Source organism: Antechinus flavipes, chromosome 4 (assembly GCF_016432865.1).
Source record: "Antechinus flavipes isolate AdamAnt ecotype Samford, QLD, Australia chromosome 4, AdamAnt_v2, whole genome shotgun sequence".
In the NCBI taxonomy this organism is placed as follows: Eukaryota; Metazoa; Chordata; class Mammalia; order Dasyuromorphia; family Dasyuridae; genus Antechinus; species Antechinus flavipes.
Window position 1 is genome coordinate 385,074,822 of NC_067401.1, and position 22,167 is coordinate 385,096,988.

Sequence of the window (22,167 nt, forward strand, 5' to 3'; positions counted from 1 at the left end):
CAAAAAAAAAAAATTTTTTAAGGCAGTGAGAAGATAGATACACTTGGAACATAAGAGAAAGGGGAAGCTGGGAAGCTGCTGTGCTTTTGAAGAGAATAGGTCCTCTCATGTGAAGGTGAGTTGCCTAAGAAGGTCCAAGGAATAGAAATAAAATACTGGTAAATGAAACAATGAACAAAACCTGAATAATTCTGGACTATGGTTTAAAAAGGTGCAAGTCAGCCGACTCCACAGCAGGGAGGGAAAGGAAAAACCAATTAAAAAATCCTCAAAACCACCAGCAGCAGCAATGTGGCCTTGGAGGGGATTCTTCTTTTCCATATTACTTCCCAAATAAAAAGGGTCTAAGAAAACATATGCACTTGGTAAACTTGGTTTCCCCCCCTACTCTCTCCAAATGCATCTACTTTAATCAGCCCCCAATGGTAGTCCCCAGTCCCTCCCTCCACTCTCTGTCCCCAGACCTAAGCAAGGGAGAGCCACATATCAGAAGCTGCTGAGCTTTGGTAACAATGTAAAAAAACAAATGAAATTATTTGAGCCATCAATAGTGGAAATCGAGAAAGCAAAGGCTATTTGGTTTGGGGAGATGCAAATGTGAAGCTACCCATTTACTGGGAAGGGGTTGTTCCAAAGACTATGGAAATGTACTCTGCTCGACTTCAGGAGACAGCCATACCTTAAGTGGAGACACATTGAGGACGGTATAGTTAGAAGTGGACGTGGGGTTTTTATTCTCAGTGTACAGCAGCATTGGTTTCTGTTCCACTGCAGAAAGCATTATGGGTTTCCCCCCAAATTTAAATAAAATTATCATTTTTCTTTTCTTTCAAAAAATCTTTTTTAGTCTTCTCATCTCAGTGAACTGTCTCGTTTAAGTTTTAATGTTCCCAGAAGTGTTGACAGTTCATTCTATCTCCCCCCCAAAAAAAAACCATATAAATACATGCAAAACATGGTACATAGAGGTTAAATATTATTAGACTGCAGGTACAGACTGGGTACACAGTTAAGCAGAACTGCAGAGCATCGCCACACACGCCAGGATACATATTGCTTTGAAACCACCATTTACTTTTTAAGTCATGCATACCACAAATACTTAAGTCTTTTGTTTTGTTTTTTCCTTTTTATACAAAAATACCAGCACTTGCTATGAGTTACTGGGGAAACAAAAGAAACTCAAAACTCCTATTTGTGGACTGCTCGCAAAAGATCTAAGAATTAGATTCATTGGCACACATATATTTATATACAGATACATATATACATATAGATATGGAAAATGTTTGACAAGGCCAATTTAGTCATGGGAGGGTGACTGAACTCATCTTGGTATATCTTCCTTTTGGATTAAAACCAGAAATGATGTGGTAGAACTGACAAAGGGCAAAATTAAGAAAGGGATGGGAAAATGTTAAAAGTAAAAGGATTTGGCCCACTGAAAGGGAAAGAAGCTTGGAGTTATTGAAGGATGTTTACAGGTGACCTCTTTTTTCCAAAAGGATGACCCATTAGAAATAGTAGGGGGTGGGGGTGGGACCAAGGATATTCCTGAATGCAGCCACTGACTGGCTCAACTATGGGGGAAGAGGAAAAGATTCATCTAGGAGGACTCATGGCACGTGTAAGCTCCACTCCCCAAGGCCTTTTCTAGGTTTTAGTGGTTTGAAATTCTACTGTATAAGCTTTCCTTTCCAGGACTTGGGGAAGGGGGAAGAGAGGAGAAGTAAAAAACTGAAAAAGGTTGAATTTAAAACCTCAATTGAATTAAAAGGAGTCCACCAGGTTCCCCCCACCCAAGGGGTTCTGAGGTGAATCTCCCATTCCTAAGTGAGGGAGAGGGGAATAGCTCCTCAGCCATATTGTCCAGAGGACTGGAGGAGTTCTGTTCAGACAGTTCCCCAAGACTTCCAACCATGACAAGAACCAACTTGTGTTTTTCCCATTTGGGATAAATCCTTCCTTCTTCATTGAACATGAAATCTTTCTGGGGGGGGCATTTAGATCCTCATGTAAAAAAAATCCTATGTTCTATGTATTAATATTAAACACTCATGAAAACAAAAAGTAAAAATACTGCAGAAATTGCCAACTTTAAAAGAGATCAGCCCAGTAGACTAGAAGAAAGGTTGTTTTTGGTACCAATCTGCCAGTTGCTTTCAAGAAAACAAAAGCCAACAAGAGGCTCCTAATTTCTGAAAACCCAGAGCTGAGAGGAAATGGAAATCTGACTACATGAAGAGATAATTCCATTTTCTGACAATTTCTTGCTAAATGTTTTCCCTTTCCATTAGCAGACTAACGACTCTCCTTATCCATTATGTCCTGTCTAGAGAGAAATCCCTTACCACCCTATGCTATCCACTTGAAATCTAAAGCACTGTTTTATTTTTATTTTTTTTTTTGGGGGGGGAGGGAAGAGAAGAAATTTTCTTAAATAACTTAAGCCATATTTATCTGTTGCCAGTTGTTTCACTGAAACTAGAAAACAATTTTACATAAAAAAGTATGCACATAAACACTTAAAACTTCTTACTCAACCAGCCATATAATTTACATAAAAACATCTCCATAACCCAATTAATTTTATTTTTTCTTAAGTACAAAGATGGCTATTTGGAGAAAGGAAAAGGTTTATTGGCTTTGAGAAGCAAAGACATACTAAGTCACTGTCACATCCAACAGCTAGTTTGCATGAACTCTTTAGCTGGGCTACATGACAGCAATTTGATTTTTAATCCTTTTAAATAAAATACATATGGCTGACTCAAAAATATGAGTTTCTGATCAAAAGAAAACTATTTTTGCATATTTATATAGTCTCTCTCTTCTATGGAAACTAGAACACAAAAATCCTTTGATTTTAAAAAGTAGACAAGGCTCTCATGATTGCCCTGCCAGGCACCTATTAGTCTCTTTAGGGAGTAAATATGGAAAAGTAGCCTCCAAAGTTGTTTTTAAATATATCTGAGGTAATAAAGATTTGATTTAACTATCAGTTTCTCTTAAATATGCACACACATAGATGTGAGCTTCTAATATCACCTTGGGTGAATTGACCTTTTTTCTACTTCCACCCCCCCAAAAAGTATTTAATATAAGAAAAATGATCATTGAAGCATACAACCTTTGAAAACCAAACCAAATTTTTTTTATTTCTTTGGCTGATGGATTATATAGTGTTGGGGAATGTGGTCATGAGTAAGTAATGATTTCCATATTTTTCCCAAGTTAGATAGCTCAAGTGGAAAGTGGCAGAGAGGTGCTCTGGAGGAAGGGCTGGAACAGGAAGATCCTCTCCTCACAATTGGAAAAGCATTTGGTGATTTGGATTCTTGGCAATTTGGCAGTTTCTTAGAGCTTCGAGGTTCCCTCCCTTCTTCTGTCCCTTTTTCTTGGTGGGGTTTCCATCATCCAATAGAGATGGAAAGTGGCAAGTATGAGTGATAGGTCTGACCCTATATACAGAAAAGTATCAGTCAATGCAAAAGGGTAAAAATAGAGCTCTCAGAAAGCACAGCTCCATCTCATCCTTTAAGGAACGCATAAAAAAATCTCTCAGCAAAGTCCCCAAGTCCTGATTTCCAGGCCAGAAGGGGAGACTTCTGGCAGTGTTGAGGGCAGGAGTGGTGGTAGGGAGAAAGGCACAGGGCTTCACTGGGCAGCAATTAGAGCTCATCACTGAAAAACGTCATGGTGGGTAGAGTTGGAGAACCAAGAGTGAGAGGATGAGCTCCTCTTGCTGTCTTAATTAGCCAAATACTACTGGAGCACCTAGTTGATAAGTTTTTAAGCTAAGTTGGGGGGTAGACTAGACACCCCTCAGAGGGCCCAGGACTTTCAGGATGCAGACTGAGTCAGAGGAGATGGATTCAAGGCTTTTAATTGGGCGGTTAGGCCCTGATCTTCTCAACCCTGTGAAGCAAGTCCCCCCCCCTCCCCCAACTCTGACTTGAACAATCTTCCTCACCTTCCCTTGAGAGCTTCTTAAACACGACCCTCTTACCTGTCCTGACACCTGCAGTTGGCAAAGCCTTGGCAGAATCCAAGTACCAAGGACTGGTCGATAGAAAACCCAATGTTATTCTCTCCACTCTAAGGGCCTGTCTTGCCCAAGATCTGCCAGTTTCTGGTCTTTAAAACATGACCAGCTGGAGGAAGATCACATCCAGCTCACCCCTTCTGCTTGGGCCCCAGGAGATGCTACCAACCATTCAAATGTATGACCCCCTCCAAAGTCAAGGCTTTCTTCCATGACATTGAAAAACTGGCCTCTCCTCTCTCTGACCACATGGCAGTTTGGAGGAGAAGGCACATTACATACAACACACCCAGATTTCTTGGTTTACTTTACTGTTCAAGTGGTCCTTTCAGGACTAAAATTGGTTTCAAAAACCATAACTGAAGCCTCCCCTGGCTTCAGAGGCAGAAGGGAGTTCAGTCAAACTGAGGTTTGGCAAACCAAACTAAAATTTGGTCACTCAATTCACTCAGTGTTTTCCCTGCTCTCTTAATTATTACCACTAAGAAAAGAGGAAGGGAAAAGTGGAGGAAAGGGCTAAAAAGAACTCAGGAGAGATAGGTAAGGAAGGCCTGAAAGAGCTAAGGAGCTTAAGTAGAAATTTTTAAAATGGAAGACTTGTTTAAAAATGATCATTGTCAATAGGCTGATTCTGCAAATCCCATTCTCCCTTCCCTTCCCACCCCAATCCTTTATTTCCTTTTATAGATATTTTTCTCCCTCTACATCCTTATTTAGCTAACAGCTCACAACGGCACTTAGGAGCCAAGAGGTTTTCCTGTGTTTTGTGCCCACAAAGAAGGAAATCATTTGAGGACTAACAGGGGCTGTTGCCTTTCTTAAAAAAAATTCTAGTAAAAACCACTATTGATTTACAGAGCCCAACATGAGGAGACCCCAGAACTGCTTGCATCAACTATGAAGCCCCTGACCCCAAAAATCCAATTCAAAGTCAAATCGGGGGATTCCTGGATGTTTCTGCTCTTTCCTCTATTGGCTGGATGGGAGTCCATGGATGGTGCACCCACAGGAGCACTTGACATGACGACAAGGCCCATTATCACATGGATATCACATGAAAGGGGCAGAGAAGGGAGGAAATATGGAGAAAGCAGGGATGGAAGCCAGAGTTCTCAAAGTCAAACTGATGTCTCCAGGCTGTGTAAAGTGCTGTCTGAGTTAGAAATTGTGATGTGCACGGGGCTAGAGTCCAAAGCGTTGTAGTTTTCATCGCTGGATAGAAAGGATGGGGATTCTTTGCTCTCGCTGGCCTTGGGGAATCTGTCTGTCCCAGTCTCTTTGCTACCTTCATCCTCCTCACTGCCATCCAGGAGTGGCGTTCTTGGCTCATCTTCTTCCAGGGTGAACTCGGGATGGGTCATGAAGTTATGGATAGAGCTTCGGGTTTCAGGTTTTTCAAGGCCTTCAAAGAGGGAGCTACGGAATGCTTTTAATACTTTGTACTATATAACAAAGGAAGAAAAGAAGAAGAAAACAAACTTGTGAGATTTGGATACTTGCAGAAGCCTGCAGAAGAATTGGATACTTGAGGGAGAAATAAAATGAAAACCACAAAAACTAAAAATAAATATACAATAAGGACATCATGGAACACTAGAAATAAAAACATGTGGCTCAAAATTCAAGCATGGGGGTGGAGTGGGAGAAAGAGTGATGGCAACCCAACTATGATATTTCAAAAGCTTTATAAAAAAGTAGAAATCCAACACAAACATGGAAAATCACAACCCAAAAGTAGAAATCCAAACAGAAAGTGATTTGGGAGACTGACAAATTAATCTGTTGATAGGTTGTCTGCCTCTTTGCTCTTCTCTATATGTATACATCTGCTCTCAAAAGAAATTGGCAAGAGATGACACCTGTTCTGCCTGGTCCCAGCAGATAGGGCAGAAGACTACTGATCAAGCTTTCACCTCCCTTTCCCCAAATAACCTTGTAGGTCGGTCATCCAGGGAGTAGGGATTTCCATAGATCTGAAGGCTTAGACATGCTTTGACAATAAAGCCAACTTAACACCCTGGCTCAGGAGAGTCAAAGGAACACACAGTGAGACTGCCATCTCAACCTCCCTAATCTCACCTAATTTCTACATTTCTAAAGGACTGTTTTTTGCCTCAGATCTGAAGTTTAAAGGTAGGTTATAAGTGTCCTCGCTTCCTACCTTCATGACCCTGCATTTCCTGGTCCTTGAGAGGTTCCTGGGATAGATACTTGTACCAAAGCTTACAGAGTAAGCATGATGGATTGGATAGACCCAACTCAAAAGCTTCCTTCTGCTGCTGACATGCATTGGTCAAGTGAAAGCGTCAACACCCTATAGGAGATGTGGATCCAACCCATTTGTCCCTACCTGAGCTCCGGAGAGCTCCACTCTCTCAAAGGAGTCAGGAGTAGTGCAGGACATATTTACTTATATGCCCCCAGCCCAGCAGCCTCTGTATGTTGAAAGGCAAGAGCTAGAGAATGAGGGAGATAGACTGTCTAAAATAGGAAAGTAATTTCTTTGGAAGAATAAGAAGCAATCACTCAGCCAGACTGCAGCCCTCCTAAAATCCAGGGACATACCAACCACCTGCAAGAAAAGTTTAGGGAAGGAGTAAATGCATGGAGGAAGTTATTGAGTGCTGGATGGAGGCCCACTCTCACAACCCATTCCATATCCTAGCACATAGTTTGCAGAACACGACATACCTCATAACAACCACACATGCAAGGATCGCCAATCACAATTAAAACCATCTCCAAGCATTGCTACCCTCCCAACTCCCACCACCTGATGCATGGTGTCCCTGTGTGTGAGCAGCACATGAATGTGTGTGGGGGTGGAGGATGGGATGGGGTGCAGGATAAAGCCAATGAAGCCGATGCTGTGACAGGTGTAGACATTTTCCACTTAGCCAGTCCTCCCTCCCTCCCCTTTCCTATCCAATACCTAGGATTTGGTTTTGATGCCCTAAACCCATATTTTTTAGACTATCCCTTGGGGAGGGGAGGAGAGAACAAGCAAGCTGGTTGTGGAAAATCTTTTTTTTTCATAAGCTCCAACTAGGATAAGCCTCTGCTGATGGCCAGTAGGTTCTTTGGATCTTAGGGAATAGATGATGATCACTATTTATTCATCTGTTGTTTTGCTGCTTTCTTTCCTTCTAGAAACTGAAATAGGAGGGCAAAGAATTATGGGGAAGAGAGAAAATTAAAGCCTTCCTTCATCTCCCCCAGTCCCATGGAATGAGGCCTTGGAAGTCTCTCATCTGGGGCTGTGTAGGGGAAATTGGAATTCCTTGAATTTAAGCTCCCATGAAGGGTAGCATGATAAAAAAAAAAGGACAATTAAAATCCAAGAACTCAGAACTCAAACTGAGAACTGCAAGACACACTTAGCTAGTACCAAGCTGCCCTCCTATCTCTCTTCACTGATTCTTAGATCCTAAGTCTACCCCCCCTCCCATTAGATCCTGTAAGGTCTCACCTCAGGTTCTGCCCAAATTATACTCAACTAGAGATTAACAGCAGACCTTCCCACCAAGAGAGGAAGGACAGAGACCTAGGACCTGGGGAGGGAAATAGTGGAGGAGAGTATAGGAGGAGAGGGAAAGGTTGGTATCCTTTGGATGTTTGGTTTTTGACCTGAGTGCTCTGGTTCTGCTGCCCTGTCTTAGTGGGAAGGTAGAAATAAAGAACCCAAAGAAACACCTCCTGCTGGATCCCCCTAAAGAACTCTAGACAACCCAGTTAGCTGTGCTGAGAATGATAGAGATGGACAAAACAGGAAGTAGCACAGATAACTCACAGAAGAAACTGACCCATAATTCAGAAGCTCTAAACCAATCCATGTCCCCACCCTACTATGTCCACCAGAATATAAATTGCTCATAATTCTTACCAGGCCTGAGCCTAATTAGGTTTCAGAAAAGTAAGTTAGAAATGGCAAGGTGGATTTACAATAAAATCTGGTACTGTTTTCCCACTGATATTTCAACTGTCTTAATCTTGGGCCTATTTTGTTTTCATTCTTCTCAGGGATGAGGTGAAGGGAGATGGGGAAGATAAAGGAAGAAAACCTATGAAAAGGAAGGAATAAATAAAGCAGAACAACCAGGAAACAGGAGTATTACTATCGTGGTTATTCTTTTGTAAATAGTTAAGATGCAACAGATTTTTAAAAGTAAAAAAAATTAAACTCAAACAGTTTGGTTGGTTGGGGGTGGGTGAGATTTTTTTCCCCTTCACTCTCTCAAGTCAAAAGATCAAGGAAAAAACTCAAAAAGAAGAGAGAACTGAAGTTGGTTCAAGTGGATGCTACCAGCTGTCTTGTGGTCATTTTATCAAATCATGCATTATAATAAACTATAACTCACTGCCCAAAGAAGCTGCACGAAGAGAAGTGTTGGGAGTAGAAATGTCTGGAGAAATTGTTGCAAAAGTTGGGGTAGAAACAAGTTTTATATCCTGCAGACTCGGGGCATTCTGTCTCATCAGGGCTCCAGGATAAGAGCCGACTGCCATCTGGAATCTGTTAATTACCTCCATCTGCAAAGAATCAGAGAGTGAGATAGCTTTGCTCCACAGTCAGGGACCAGGGAGAAAGGGAAGGAGGGCATGGAAAGCTGGATGGTTCAGGGAGGAAACAAGGGGAAAAAAGAGGGAAGCAGGACATAGAAAGAGAAGCCCTCCCAACACAGAACTCTCTCCAGGAAGAAAGGTGAAAACTCACTGGGAATTATTATATTTCATTCAAAATCTTGTTTGCCATGAAGTCTAAAGATCAAACTCAAGCTACATGCTCCCCCCTCTTTAAGCTGAAGTAAGAAAACAGCAGGTTGCCTTTGCTTAACTGTCTCTTTACTGGAGAGAGAGCTCGGGCACACAGAGCTTGAAAGAACTGAGATGGGATGGGGAGTGGGGGAAGCCTGTATAGAGCCTGTATCGATCTATGAAACTATGTCATAGATTTTAGTGACCCCACTGCTCAAAATTAAGGCCTAACTTCAGATGGTGGGATGTTCAGCTGAATTCTGATCTTGTGATGGCTAAACAAAAACCAAACAATGCTTATTATTATAGATTTGCCAGTGAGATATCCATGAAAGACAAGAGTTTTATTTTCAATAGGTAAACAGATGACCCTGATGGAAAGACCCCTCATTTTCAGGTTGATTATGGGATCATTGACCAGGGGGTCATTTCATTTCTTCATTTTACAGATGAGGAAACTGAGGGCCATAAAGGTAGAGAGGGCTAGGATAGAAAACCAGAGCGGATTGCAATATTATGCTGCCTTTCAATTGTTGAGCTCATCTCCCAGTACAGTGCTTTCTTCTCCCAGTCAGCTTTTTTTGGGGGGTTACACTTGAAGGCACGAATAGTTCTGGCTCAGAAACAAGAACCAGACCACTCTACAGAAGCAGCCATAGCTGAGGTAGCGCTCCCAAAATCCTCATGGCTAGCAGATGTAGGGAATAATTTGAGGATTAGATTGAGAAAGGGGGAAGGAAAGGGGATGGTAGAGGTGATGATGGTGAATAGCTGCTACTGTGGTCCTATGGGAGGAGAATATTTGATTTCCAAATTGTTTTGCTCTTCTAGAGGCAGAGGCTTTAATACCATTAGTTCTTCTGCCTTTCTAGCACCATCTACTGTCAGCCCAATGATAGGCAGGTACTCATTCCTCTCCTACTTGATCCCATCAACACCCCTAAACCATCCCACCACTGCGTACATGTTAAAGACTCAAAACCAGAGTTGTAAAAAAGCAGAACCCTCCGACCCCCAAAACACATATATATTCTGTAAAACAGTCTTGAAAGCACTCAGATCACTTCCTTCCCCAGGTACATCAACCAAATGACTAGGAAAGAAAGGGTCTGGTTTTACCCATTTTATTCTTCATGGCCATAGAGGAAGGAGAAATTGGGAAAAGCTGATGGTCATTGAGTCATTCTTATTCGAAGGTTGTCTGAGAAGACTTATAGCGCTCCAAATAGGTTTCTGACTTTAGAACATGGTATAGATTCAAACATCATCCCTTCCATTATCCTGCCCAGTTTACTCATATTCTCTTGCATCACGCATCACAGCAGGGATCTGATGCTCCATTGGCTTTGAAAGCACAGATATGGAAGTAAGGTGTCCAGGAATGGCTCCCCATAGCTAGTAGCATTTCTTTTCTGACAACATATCCAAACCAGGATAATTACTCTCTATTGTTCATATTGGGGGTAGAGGCTCAAAGTCTCCCAATGCAGTGGGAGCTCACCTGCCTTCCCTCCTCTCAAATATATTCCTCTTTAAGCTCTGTCCAGTGCTCAAGTGTTCTTGCATTCAAGTTCTATTTACTTGAAAAGTATAAGAAAGAATAGAGGAGGAAGATTAACGTAGGATCAAAGAATATGGGAATCCAGATTAAATTGTTTCAATAACTATTCTCCATTCCCCACCAGAGACCCTTATCCTTCTTAACCAAATGTTTCAGCCAAGAAGGGAATGAGTGGCATATTAACATCAAGAGTCTAGAAAACATATTGATAATACCCTAATGAGGCTAGAAGAGGTGATTATATTGTAAAGAAACCTTTAGTTATTATGAGCAAAGGTAGACATGTTCTAACCCCTGTGCTCAGAAAGCTCAGTACACATTGAAATAGTTTCCTTATGACAAGTTTGTTATAATATCCAAAAAACTACAAAATCTGGACAGTCTCTGAGTTATAAAATAGGAGAGATTTCCTGGGATTTTGATCTGTCTTTTTCTCTTTAAGGTTAAGTGATTTGTGCAAAGTAAAAAATTCTGCATATGCTGAGGAAGAATTAGAAAACTCAGAGCTTTCTGACTCTGAGATCAGCTATTGAGTTTCATATAACTTTGTGTATATGTGTATATTTATATAGATTTATACTCTCTGTCACCCTTCCCCCTCAAAGGATGGCAAGACATCCAGAACCAGATGGAGAGGTCCCATCAAATAAGATAGTGTATCTTATGACTTGGAGGGAAGCAGGGTAGAGAATAAGGATTGAGAGGAAAATCTGGAAACCCTAGACCCCAAAAGAAGGATAGGAGCCAGGAGACACTGCAACAAGGGGATCTGTCTAGGAGAGACTGGAGACCCTGAAAGAAGGAAAAGCAAAAACAGGTTATTTTAAAAAGAGCAGACCCAGAGGAAAGTGTTGGATGCCTCAGAGGGAAGTGCATCCAAGAGGCCAAAAACTAGGGACTCTGGAGACTCCCCAAACTCAAGAAACAGAAGGCCTCATTAGGTTTCATAAAAAAGCCAGCTCTGTCACCAGCCTAGACACCAGGTATTTGCCCATGGGGAAGGTGATTATTTGCCAGGCATTCAACATTATCAATCTTGTTCTGTGGCTTAGGCAGACTGAGGCATTTCTAAACTATAACACTAATCAAAAGGTTGTTCGCCAGTGAGAGATTCATGAAAAGCTAAAGGAAGTTTTATCTCCAATAGACAAACAGGTGGTTCTGATAGAAAGAGCCCCCTCCCCCTCACCCACAGGTGATAGGATCATTGATCATCTCATTTCCTCATTTACAGATGAAGAAACTGAGGGGCACAAAAGTAGAGAAGGCTAGGATTGAAAACCAGAGAGGATTGCCATATTATGCTGCCTTTCAACTGCTCTTACGGACTGATTTGGAAAATGGTATGAATAGAGTCTCTGCTCTAGTGAGGCTACTTCGGTACCCTTTGTGGGGATTTGCTGACTCATAGAACTGCTAGATCATTACTAGATGGTGTTCCTGCTAGGCTGAAGGAAGGAGCTAGAGATAACGGCCAGGAGATAGATAGAGGGCCGGAGATAAAGCTTGGCCAAGTTTGGATCCTGCCAAAAAAAACTCTTAGTTATGAAGAGGCAGATCTCTTTACTCACCTGTACCCAGCACATTTCTCACAAGAGCATCAAAATTAGTAAGGAAAAGGCAGAGAAGGGGACAGGGCTTTTATCCTTTTTCCAAACCATAATGTTATGGTGGGGAAAAGAGAAGCAGCAACTTAGAACAGGAGTCTCAGTAAAGATCTGATTGGGATCTTGTCATCACAGAGAAAGTATGTGAAAGTTCTTTCCTGGAGAGGGGATAAACACTGCCCATTCCAGGGCTACCCTGCTATCAAAAAATCTAGCAATGCTTAAGTGTCCCAACCCTGGGCCCACCTTAACCTACTCAGCACAAAGTGAACTTACGTCTTAGATATTCAATCTTGTGTGCAGGGATGAAAGGCTTGTTGACTATTAGCAATGAGCTTTCTCATCAGGTGTGGATAGGAGTGGAGGTGGACAGGAAATGTAGAGGTGTCAGTTTAAATGCTAGCTTCCTTCCTCTCCCTCACCACCACCTTTGGTTTTGAAAGAATTTCTTCCAAGTCAATGATGAAGGCTAGGTTCCCAATATTGTACCTGAGTCTGGATCCGATTCAGGCCCCGAAACCAGAGAATCTGGCCACGGCGCAGTTCCATTTCTCCATGGTCAATTTCCTCCAGACCCAAAGCCAGATTTTTCTGAGTGATTTCTTCATGGGTCGTGGCGTGTCCAGCTTCCTTCAAAAAAGTCAATTTTGAAGTAGGCACTGTATTGATTACCTGTAGGGATGGGGACAATGAGAGAGATGAAATCGTGTAATTTGGGCAAAAATTCAGGTTACAGATAAATCTGAGAACTCGACCTAAGAGGGGAGGAAGCAAGGCATAAGGTTTAATTGTCTATGATTTTGTGTAAACAAAATTAGTTAAGATATGTTCCTGGAGTTCCATTGTCAAGAAAGGAGAATTTTCATTGCCATGAAGACAGATCAAAATTCCCTTGAGTAGCTCATGAGGCTGATGCTTACACAGAGATGTTCCTGGAATAAGGTACTTTATAGAAAAAGGAATGAAATATTCATTACTCACTAACTTCTATGGGAAGGCAAATAGATGTCCTTATTCCCCCATTTGGTTCTTTAAGTTTATAAAATCATCTAAATATGTACTAATATTCAAAATAGCAGTTGGCCCAAAGATACAAACTGAAATTTATTGAATTTCTAGTTGACTTGATCCTAAACTTAAGTCTTATAAGGATCTGGTATAAAGTTTATGAAATACTATCGCTCAAAGTACCTCTGAACTCCTCTCCTGGGCCCATTTGTGGCACCAGTGATTCCTGGGGTCCCTCTTCTGTCTTTTTTCCCCAAAGCTTGTTCATTCTAATGAGTGAACTTAACTGTTTCTCTGCCTGCCTCAGCTTAATCTTTCCTTTTCTGCTACTTAAGTGTAGCTAGTGTCCAAAGTCCCACTCCAAACCCCTTCCCAATGACACTAGCAATCTTGGATTCAAACTTAAAATTTAGGAAAATCATTTTGATTATGTAAAAGCTTTGTCAAAGCTAGGAGACCAATCAGGAGGCCATGATAAAAAAAAAAAATCCAGGCAAGCGGCAATGATATTCATTGATGAATGGAGAGAAGGGAATGAATACAAGAGATGTTATGAAGATTTGAAATGACAGTGAGGGAAAGTGAAGAATCAAGTTGAAGTTGTGGATTTGAATGACTGTAAACAAGGAAATGAGGAAAAAGGGAGAGGAAAGCGAGTTTACAGTTTGGGGTATTGAATTTGGGATACCAATAGGTAGTTAAATAATATACTTATTATATAAAATGTAACATAATAATATAATATATGATACAACATAACATAATATAATAATATAATTTAATGGCTGGTTGTTATCTTTTTTTTTTAAGAGGACCAAAATGACATCACTACGTTAGAGTTGAGTTACAGTGTGTCCAACTATGACCAGTATGAGCTCGGAATGCCCTGCCATAGTCAGACACACATAGTCCATATAGACATTTGGCAATAATACAATATAATATAACATAATATACCTAATAGGTGTTACTATACTGAGCTCAGACTCCCCTGTATAGAAGTGACAGTGGTAGATAGTAACAGTTTAATGACTGGCTAGTGAATGAACTTCAGGCAAACTCAACAGTGAAATGAGTCAAGGATGAGGACATGACTTCCATGGCCCAGAACAAGATACCTCCACTGTTAAGTCAGTGGAAAAAAGTCTATTATCCAGGACCTCTGGCTTTCCTTTGCGCCTTAGCGGAAATACCCCCTTCTTGCGTTTGCACATGTTTCTCCTCTAAGGCTACCTTCCATATACTAAGGGAGCAACAGAGAGACACCATAATGACACCTGGAGTCAGGAAGATCAGAATTCAAAATCAGATCCAGATGCTTGCTTTATGTGACCTTGAGCAGATTATTTAACTTCTACCTCAGTTTCCTCACCTGTAAAATGAGAATAATAATAGCACCTTCTTCCTAGGCTGCTTGTGAGGATAAACCTTAAAAATACTATACATGTTATTAATTATGTATGTACATGATTTTTCCTATATTAGGATATAAGCTTCTTGAAAGCAGGGCTTGTTTTAGCTTTTTCTTTGTAACTAGCACTTAGCATACTACCTAACACATGTTAATTATTGAACATTTTTTTTCACTCCAAATCCCATGCTCTTCCAGTAAGACCATACAATACAGAGAAAAGGACATAAAAACAAATTAGCATAGGATTTCTGTGGCTCTATATCATTACTAGTTTCCATGTCTCTCATATATAGTTTTATTTCTCAAGAGTTTCAGAAAAAGTTCCTTTTGAAGAAGTTCAATCTTCCCTTTGAATTATAAGAAAAGTAATTTATTTATTCCTAAGTAGTATGGCATAGTACACTTAATATCACTATGTTAAGAGTTGAGTTACAATGTATCTGACTGTGACCAATGTGAGCTTGGTATACTCTGTCATAGTCAGATACAAATAGTCCAAGTGGCTTTGGAGACAGAGGAAGCGACTTTAAATTTTGACTTTACATATTAGCTACATAACATTGGGCAAGTAATAAGTGCTCTGAGACTCAGTTTTCCATCTGAAGAATGGAAGGTTGGACTAGATGATCTAAGGTCTTTATTAACTCAAAATTATAATGTGTCAAGGGAATGGGAAAGTAGAAATTAGGAGTGCCACCAGAATGGGGGGCAGCATATGGCTCTTAGCCAATATGAATTCATATGAATATGAATAGCTATACTATTAAAAACCATAGTATGAATTATATTCCATAAGTTCAAACAGAAGAATTAATGCTAGGAAGAATAAATTGCTAGCCTTGGAAACTTCAAGGTTTCATGCTTTTGATACTGTTCACCCTTAGTTCTTACCTCTGGGTATATCCATCCAAAAGGATTTTCTGCTTCCATACCCCACTCCTAATTTTCTTTCCTCTACGTAAGACCTCACTCCTTCTTTGTCCTGGCTCTTCCTATCTTCCAAGAAACAATTGGCTAATGAGGTTAATGCACTGCACTAAAGTGTTAAGTAGGGGGAGGTTTTAATAGGTACCTGAGGGCTCTATCTTCATTTTCTTGTTCATACTTAAGCTCTGTAAGGAAGGACCTTTCAGACACCAAATTATTCAGCTTGCAGGATCTAATGCTGGAAACTGAGGCCATCTAGTTCAATTCTCTCGTTTTATTGAAGGGGAAACAAAATCTAGGCAAGTGACTTTCCCAATGTCACACAGGAAGGAAGTGTCAGAGATAAGATGTGAAATCAGGTCTTCTGAACCCAGATTCAGTATGCTTTGCACTGAACTATGGGACTTTATTTAAGTAAAAATAAAAACCTTAGTACTTAAGACAGTATAGATATAGTTGGGGGTGCATTCTAACATCAAATAAATTTCTCTTTTTTTCCCTCTCTCCTCTCTCTCTTCATTCTTCCTCCTCTCTTCCTACTCTGCCCCCCACAAACACATAAACACACTTTTCAAAAGTAAGTGTATTATAAGAATATAATAAAATGACTCCATTCTTCAAAGACTCTAGAGGAGGCTATGACATAGTAGTGGCAATGTTAGAATCCTAGGCTTAACTAATGGAACCAACAGAGAGATGAGGAGGTCATCTGAATGGGATAATCTTGAGGTCAGTGACAGGGTTTCTTGCACCGACAGAGCTTAATAAACCCCTTAGCACGTAGTGATTGCATCTGAAGTGCAAACCCCTTCCAATGTAGTCCAGTGCCCTCAAATTAGATGAGTAGATATATAGGATAAGGGGAAGAAGTGACTCACCTGGCCCCAGACCAGCTCTCCAATCCCAATGAAAAGACACCAAAACCACTGGCTCATGGAAAGATGGGTGCAGCTAAAGGGGGTGCCTCCACACTCCACTATCAGGATCTGTGAGAAAAAAGAAACAGGCCAAGCAGAGACGAGTGGCTCAATAATGGCAGCTCTTGCACTTTTTTCACCACAAACCTTGTGAGGCAGGTCATGGAAGTGTTTCCACCATTTTAGAGGCAAAGAAGCCTCTAAAGAAAAGCGGTGAAGTGACTTTTTATGGTCACATAGCTAATGCCCAATGGAGCTAGGACTTCAAAAGATTGAGAAATAAAACCAATGAATCCAGTGTCTTCATTTGACAGAAGAGTAAACTGAGACTCAGAGAGTGACCATGCCTAAGGTCACACATGCAGAGTTTCAGCATTTTTTTTTTTTTACTTCAAGTCAGTATTTTTTTTTATTATTTTTTAAGCTTTTTATTTTCAAAACATATGCATAGTTTTCAACATTCACCCTTGAAAAATCTTGTATTCCAATTTTTTCTTCTCCCTCCCTTTCCCCTATCCCCTTCCCTAGATGGCAAGTAATTCAATAATCAACCTTATCCTTGGGAAAAAACATGCATGAGCTTAGAGACCTGGTTTCAAATCCCAGTTGGGTTTCATAGGATCAATAGGATCACAGCTCGAGAGCTGGAAAGGAGCTGAAAGGGCCCTTTTCAATTCTTCAGATAAGCAAACAGAAGCACAGAGGCACACAGTGGATGAGCAAAGATTTCAGCCTGGGACTTCCTGATTCCAAATCCAGTACCCTGTTTCTGCTTCAGTAACATGAAAGGACTGACCATGTGTAAAATAAAGGGGCTACATTAGCTGAATCTTGAAGGTTCCTTAAAACTTTGGACCCTCAAAACCCCTCTATTGTTAAGAGTCAATACTATCTGGCTTCTCCAGATCCATCCCAAACACATCAAACATTGTATAATGAGTACGCAAATACCTGTTTGAAGTGATCAGAGGATAGGACAGAAGGGAAAGAAAAGAGGAGAACAGGGGGACAAGTGGAGGACCTGAAAAAGGAGAACTTTGCCTTTGGGGAATTTCACATTTAATGGAAGAATTCAGATTTAAATTAATCTCATTTTTAATGGAGGAATTCAGATTTAAAGGAGGAAAGACAGGACATACACACATTCATATGTACATGCACGCACACATACACACACAAGATACAGAGGAATGAGGACAGATCTAGCAGTGATCAGAGAGACTTATCAACATGGGTGCTATGGAGATGCCAGAGTTAATAGAATGATTTCACCTGGCTTTGAGTACTCTGCAAAGATTTCCTGTGGAAATCATGCTCACCTCAACCCTCTCTCACCAGTTTAACCATGAAAATAACAAGATTCAGGACTCTAGAAATCTAGAAAAATGGAAAGGGCAAAAACCTGACTTTTGATTCTCAGAGTGAGCACTGTTAGAGATGGAATCCCAGAGAAAGGTGCAATAATATGCAAGTCAAGGATAGCTCTCTTACTCTTCATACATACTAATTCTCTTTCCTTAAGGACTCATGTTTCTTCTGTGACATGGCATGATGGCCATGGCAGGAACTTCACTTTACTATTAAATCTCATTGCATTGGTGTGCTCTGTACTTACTTGCAACATAATTGTGCCTTCCACAATGATGGACCAACAGCAACATCAAGGAAATCCACAAGGCTTTTAACCCCCAACCCAAGCCCCATTCCCTGATCACATTCTGTATTAGGTTCAGAGAGAATATACAGAGAGCATATAGAGTCTCAGATGTAGGATGTCTGAACTCCCAGCTTTAGCCCCACACCACTCTGGGTGGTCTCTTGCCCTTCTTGTTTGCTCCTGGGAACCCTGCCTGACCAAAATTTGTCTTACCTGGGTGATAAATGTGCCTATCAGCACGGTACAGAAGATGGGGTTACGGAATATGCCTTCAAAGACATTCCTCTCACCATGGATTTTTCGGGCATTGATTTCATTGAAGAGCTGCATTAGCACGAAGGTATTGAATATAATGGTATAGTGTTGGGTGGGTGGGGAATTTAAGGGGGCTTTCCTTCCACTGTCGATGTCAAAAAACTTTTCACCTAGGTAAGGGAGACAGGATAAGTTTGGGAGGAGGGTTAGGGGGAACCATGGGAACATAGGACCCCAAACCTCACAAAACAAAATGTCTTGCCCGCTCCCCAAGTCTCACTCTCTGGGGCCTCTTCTCCTCACCCCTGCCCTGGCTCACCAATAAAGAGAAGAGTAAAGATGATGATCAGCTGAAAAATTGCATGGCCCAGGATATTTTTCATCATAGTCCTGGAGATCAGCGGCTTATCACGGCCATAGGGATGTCTCAATAGCAGTGACTCTGTGGGTGGCTCAGTAGCCAGGGCCAGGGAGGCAAAAGTATCCATGATCAGGTTCACCCACAACATCTGCACAGCTTTCAGTGGGGAATCCTAGCAGAAAGAAGAGGACTTTTTTTCTTTGCTGTTCTCCCCAAACCCTTCCCATTGTTCATCCCCATTCTTCCTTTTATCTTTATGCCCTTACACAGAAGCAACACTGAATTCTGGCAGTAGGAAACCTAGAAACCAAGCTCCAGTTCTAACACTTCCTTGCTAGGGACCATGGACAAGGCATTCGCAACTTTGCTGAATTTCCATTTGTCTTCTTTATGTAAGATGGGGTTGATATGCTTCTAAGAAGCTCCATCTTATGCCTTTACTACATTGGTATGAACAAAATGCTTTGTAAGCCATCAAGCAACTCTTGTTTGTCATTACTGGAGTTCTTCAGAAGGACCTGAAATCTGGGCAAGAGATGTCCCAGAAATAGCCCTAGTAGTAGAGATGCTCTTCTTTATTCTTCTCAGCTGTCTGCCTTCCCATTTCCTAGCCCCCTTTTGACTCATGGCCCAGCCTTGGGCTCCTTCACTGTACCTGGGTGAAACAGGCCCCAGTGAAGGCCACAATCACGGCCACCACATTGACAGTGAGCTGGAACTGCAGAAACTTGGAAATGCTATCATAGACATTTCGACCCCACATCACTGCCTTGACAATGCTGGTAAAGTTGTCATCTGTTAGAATGATGTCTGATGCTTCCTTTGCCACATCGGTGCCGGCAATGCCCTGGGGGGGGAGGGGAGAGACACAAGAAAAAGGGGACAGTGAGAGACTGAAATAGGACAAGCCAGTCTGGGGCTCTGGAAAATACCCCAGACTACAAGTCAGGAGACTTGGCTTTGAGTCCAGGCTTTGGCTACTCATCAACTATGTGGTCTTAGCTAAATCATATTAATTTGAACTCCTATTTTCTTCATATGTAAAATGGTAGTGCTGGATCAGATAGTCCTTAATTTCCTTCCAAGAGTACATTCTATGATTTTATGACTCTACAGACTCCTGGTCCAATGGATCGGAGACAGCATGACACAACACAGGTTGGAAGGACCTGTTGTTCAAATCTCAATAGATACTTACTAGTTGTGTGACTTTGTCACTTCATCTCTCTGGGTCTAAGTTTCCTCATCTGTAAAATGAGTGGGTAGGACTTTATGACCTCTAAGTTCCTTTTCTACCCCAAACTATGATCCCATGAAACCTTTCTGACTTTTGAGAGGCTGTAGAACCAGGCACTGACACCAGAGGGTGCTCCAAGCACACACGTCCTCGTAACTGAGCTAGGACGGGGAGAACAAGGTCTCCAAAGAGCTGTCAAGTTCTTTCAATGTGGGAAACATGAGTCAATACATTAGTGAGCATCTTTTGGTCCCCAGTACCTGGGGATACAAATACAGAAAAGGAAATGATCCCTGTCCACAGTGAGTTTCCACTCTAATGGATAAAAGGAAAAGTCCATTCTCCAAAGGAGAAACAGGCATGTAATAGGTGCTAAACAGATAAAAATGAAAGGGAAGATTTCTCCTTCAAATTCATATTCTATGGAGCAGGTGGTGAAAAGGGGACAAAAGGGAGATTCAGAATGCTCTAGGAACATTTGGAAGAGGGAGAGGATAGTCAGGTGAGGCTGGAGGCGGGTCAGGGAGAAGGAGGGGAGAATCAGGACAAATTTTAATAAAGCCAAGATAATAGAACCTTTGGCTGAGCCTTAAAAGAACTAACAAGATGCTGAAAGGGAGTACATTCCAGGGAGAGGGAAACAGCTTGTATACATGCAGAGTCAGGTGATTCCTGAAGCAGCTTGGCTACCACATACAGCAAAGGAAAATAAACATGAAAAGCAAGTTGGAGTTAAGAATATGCAGACTCTTAAATGTATAGTCCTAAAGCAAAGAATTTGTGTTTTCTTCTCTTGGCAATTGGAAGCCACTGAAATTTTTTGAGCAAGGGGGAATGACATGGTTATACTCATGCCTCTAAAGCATATGTTAGTAGTTATATGATGGGGGATTAGAGAAGGGAGAGCCAATCAGACCAGGAAGATGGCAATTAATGGTCTGGTTAGAATTAGTAAGAGCCTGGACTAGGGATGCTAAGATGTGTGACCAGGTGGTTTTGGCGGTAGACCTGGTAGGTCTTAGTGACTGATTTTCTTTGGACAGTAACTTAAAATGAAGAAAAGAGAGGGAGCAGTTAAAGGAGAAAGCTCTTGATCAATTTAGGAATAAACTCAGCCCCCCCTTTTTTTGTTTGCTAAACAGATTGGATCTTCAAGTCATTGCTCTCCCTGGGGCTTTTTGCTTGAGGATTATATTCAGGAATATGAAAGAGTAAAAGAAGTCATTGGGTCTGTGGGTCATGCATGGCCCCTTACGCCTACATTCTTTTCTCCACTGCCACCATCACGTAACCTATCAAGATCCTGCCCAGAGGCTTTCCCCTCCCATCTCTCCTGTATACCAAAAGTATCAAGCCTCATGAACCATCAAAATGTAACAAAGTAAGTAAAAATACAATAGAATATGGTAATGTTCATATTTGGTTTTCTAAATCGACAAATGGCCCATAGAGATCCTTATGTAGAGTCTTCTCCACCTCCACATGGCTCCCATCCCCATTTGAGTTTGACCCCTCTGCCAGATTATTCCATAGACAAGAGAGAGACTCAGTGGAGAGTTCTGCACGGGGCAGTGAGTGATATGCGGAAGGTCAACATCTTATGGAACTTGAAGCTCAAAGTCCCAGGCTGAACATGAACATGACCCACAGCAATCCCCACTTCTTGCCTACACTCATTTGGGGATTAATCTCTTGTACTATTAGCAGTCTTTTCACCAACTTGCTTTTATTTTCCCAACTAGAATGTAAGCTCCTAAGAAGAGAGATTCTCTTATGCTTGGTATTTACCATCATGGCTAGCTAGAGCTGGGCATTCAGTATTTCATAAATACTTGTGGGATGGGATACTGTGTACAGTATCATGTTGTATTGCAGCAGGGCTAGCTCCTAGGTGAATTACAAATTGAAATGTTGTTTTAGCTTCACTAGGAGTTGGTATTTCTAAATTGCTCTTTAGTTTTCTCCGCTCCACATCAGCCCATGACACAATGTATGGAAGAGAGGGAGTTAGGGTCAGAGAAGGTGGGATGAGGAGACATGAAGTGGCAAGGGCACCAGAAACCTGTGTTGGCTTCCAGTTTGGAGAATGCAGTTTAGCCAAAGAGAGAACTGGTTACCATGGCAAAGCCGACGTCTGCTTTCTTCAAGGCTGGCCCATCATTGGTACCATCCCCAGTAACAGCCACCACCTGCCGATGTTCCCCCACAGTGCTGTCAATGATGCCTGTAACACACATGTGCTAAGTGCAGTAGTTGCAAGTATTCTGCCTACCCCCATCCACCAAAGTCTTTTTTTTTGGTGTCTCACCCCAATCCCCCCTTTTTTGGTCTCTTTATCCCCTTCTTTCCCTTCTCCTCTGCATGTGGCTATATCCTGACCAGAATGTCTACAATGGTCTTCAAGGATGAAAAACCAACAGATT

The 22,167-nt window shown here is 41.5% G+C and overlaps 1 protein-coding gene across 10 annotated transcripts in view; it reads right to left on the bottom strand.

Annotated features, from left to right (window-relative positions):
- Positions 1 to 710: 710 nt before the first annotated feature.
- ATP2B4 (ATPase plasma membrane Ca2+ transporting 4) overlaps positions 711 to 22,167 on the bottom strand; it is a 106,095-nt gene continuing 84,638 nt past the window's right edge. For 8 of the 10 annotated variants that reach the window (XM_051998589.1, XM_051998586.1, XM_051998587.1 and 5 more), the window contains 7 exons: positions 21,862 to 21,968; positions 19,163 to 19,354; positions 18,466 to 18,679; positions 18,105 to 18,316; positions 16,196 to 16,303; positions 12,458 to 12,640; positions 711 to 5,487 (listed from right to left, as the gene is read on the bottom strand). In XM_051998589.1, the coding sequence (XP_051854549.1) occupies positions 5,164 to 5,487; positions 12,458 to 12,640; positions 16,196 to 16,303; positions 18,105 to 18,316; positions 18,466 to 18,679; positions 19,163 to 19,354; positions 21,862 to 21,968 (1,340 nt within the window). In that variant the 3' untranslated portion in view covers positions 711 to 5,163. Of the gene's footprint in view, positions 5,488 to 8,403; positions 8,576 to 12,457; positions 12,641 to 16,195; positions 16,304 to 18,104; positions 18,317 to 18,465; positions 18,680 to 19,162; positions 19,355 to 21,861; positions 21,969 to 22,167 lie in introns of all 10 variants that reach the window. The other 2 variants (XM_051998594.1, XM_051998593.1) reach the window with 2 other exon arrangements.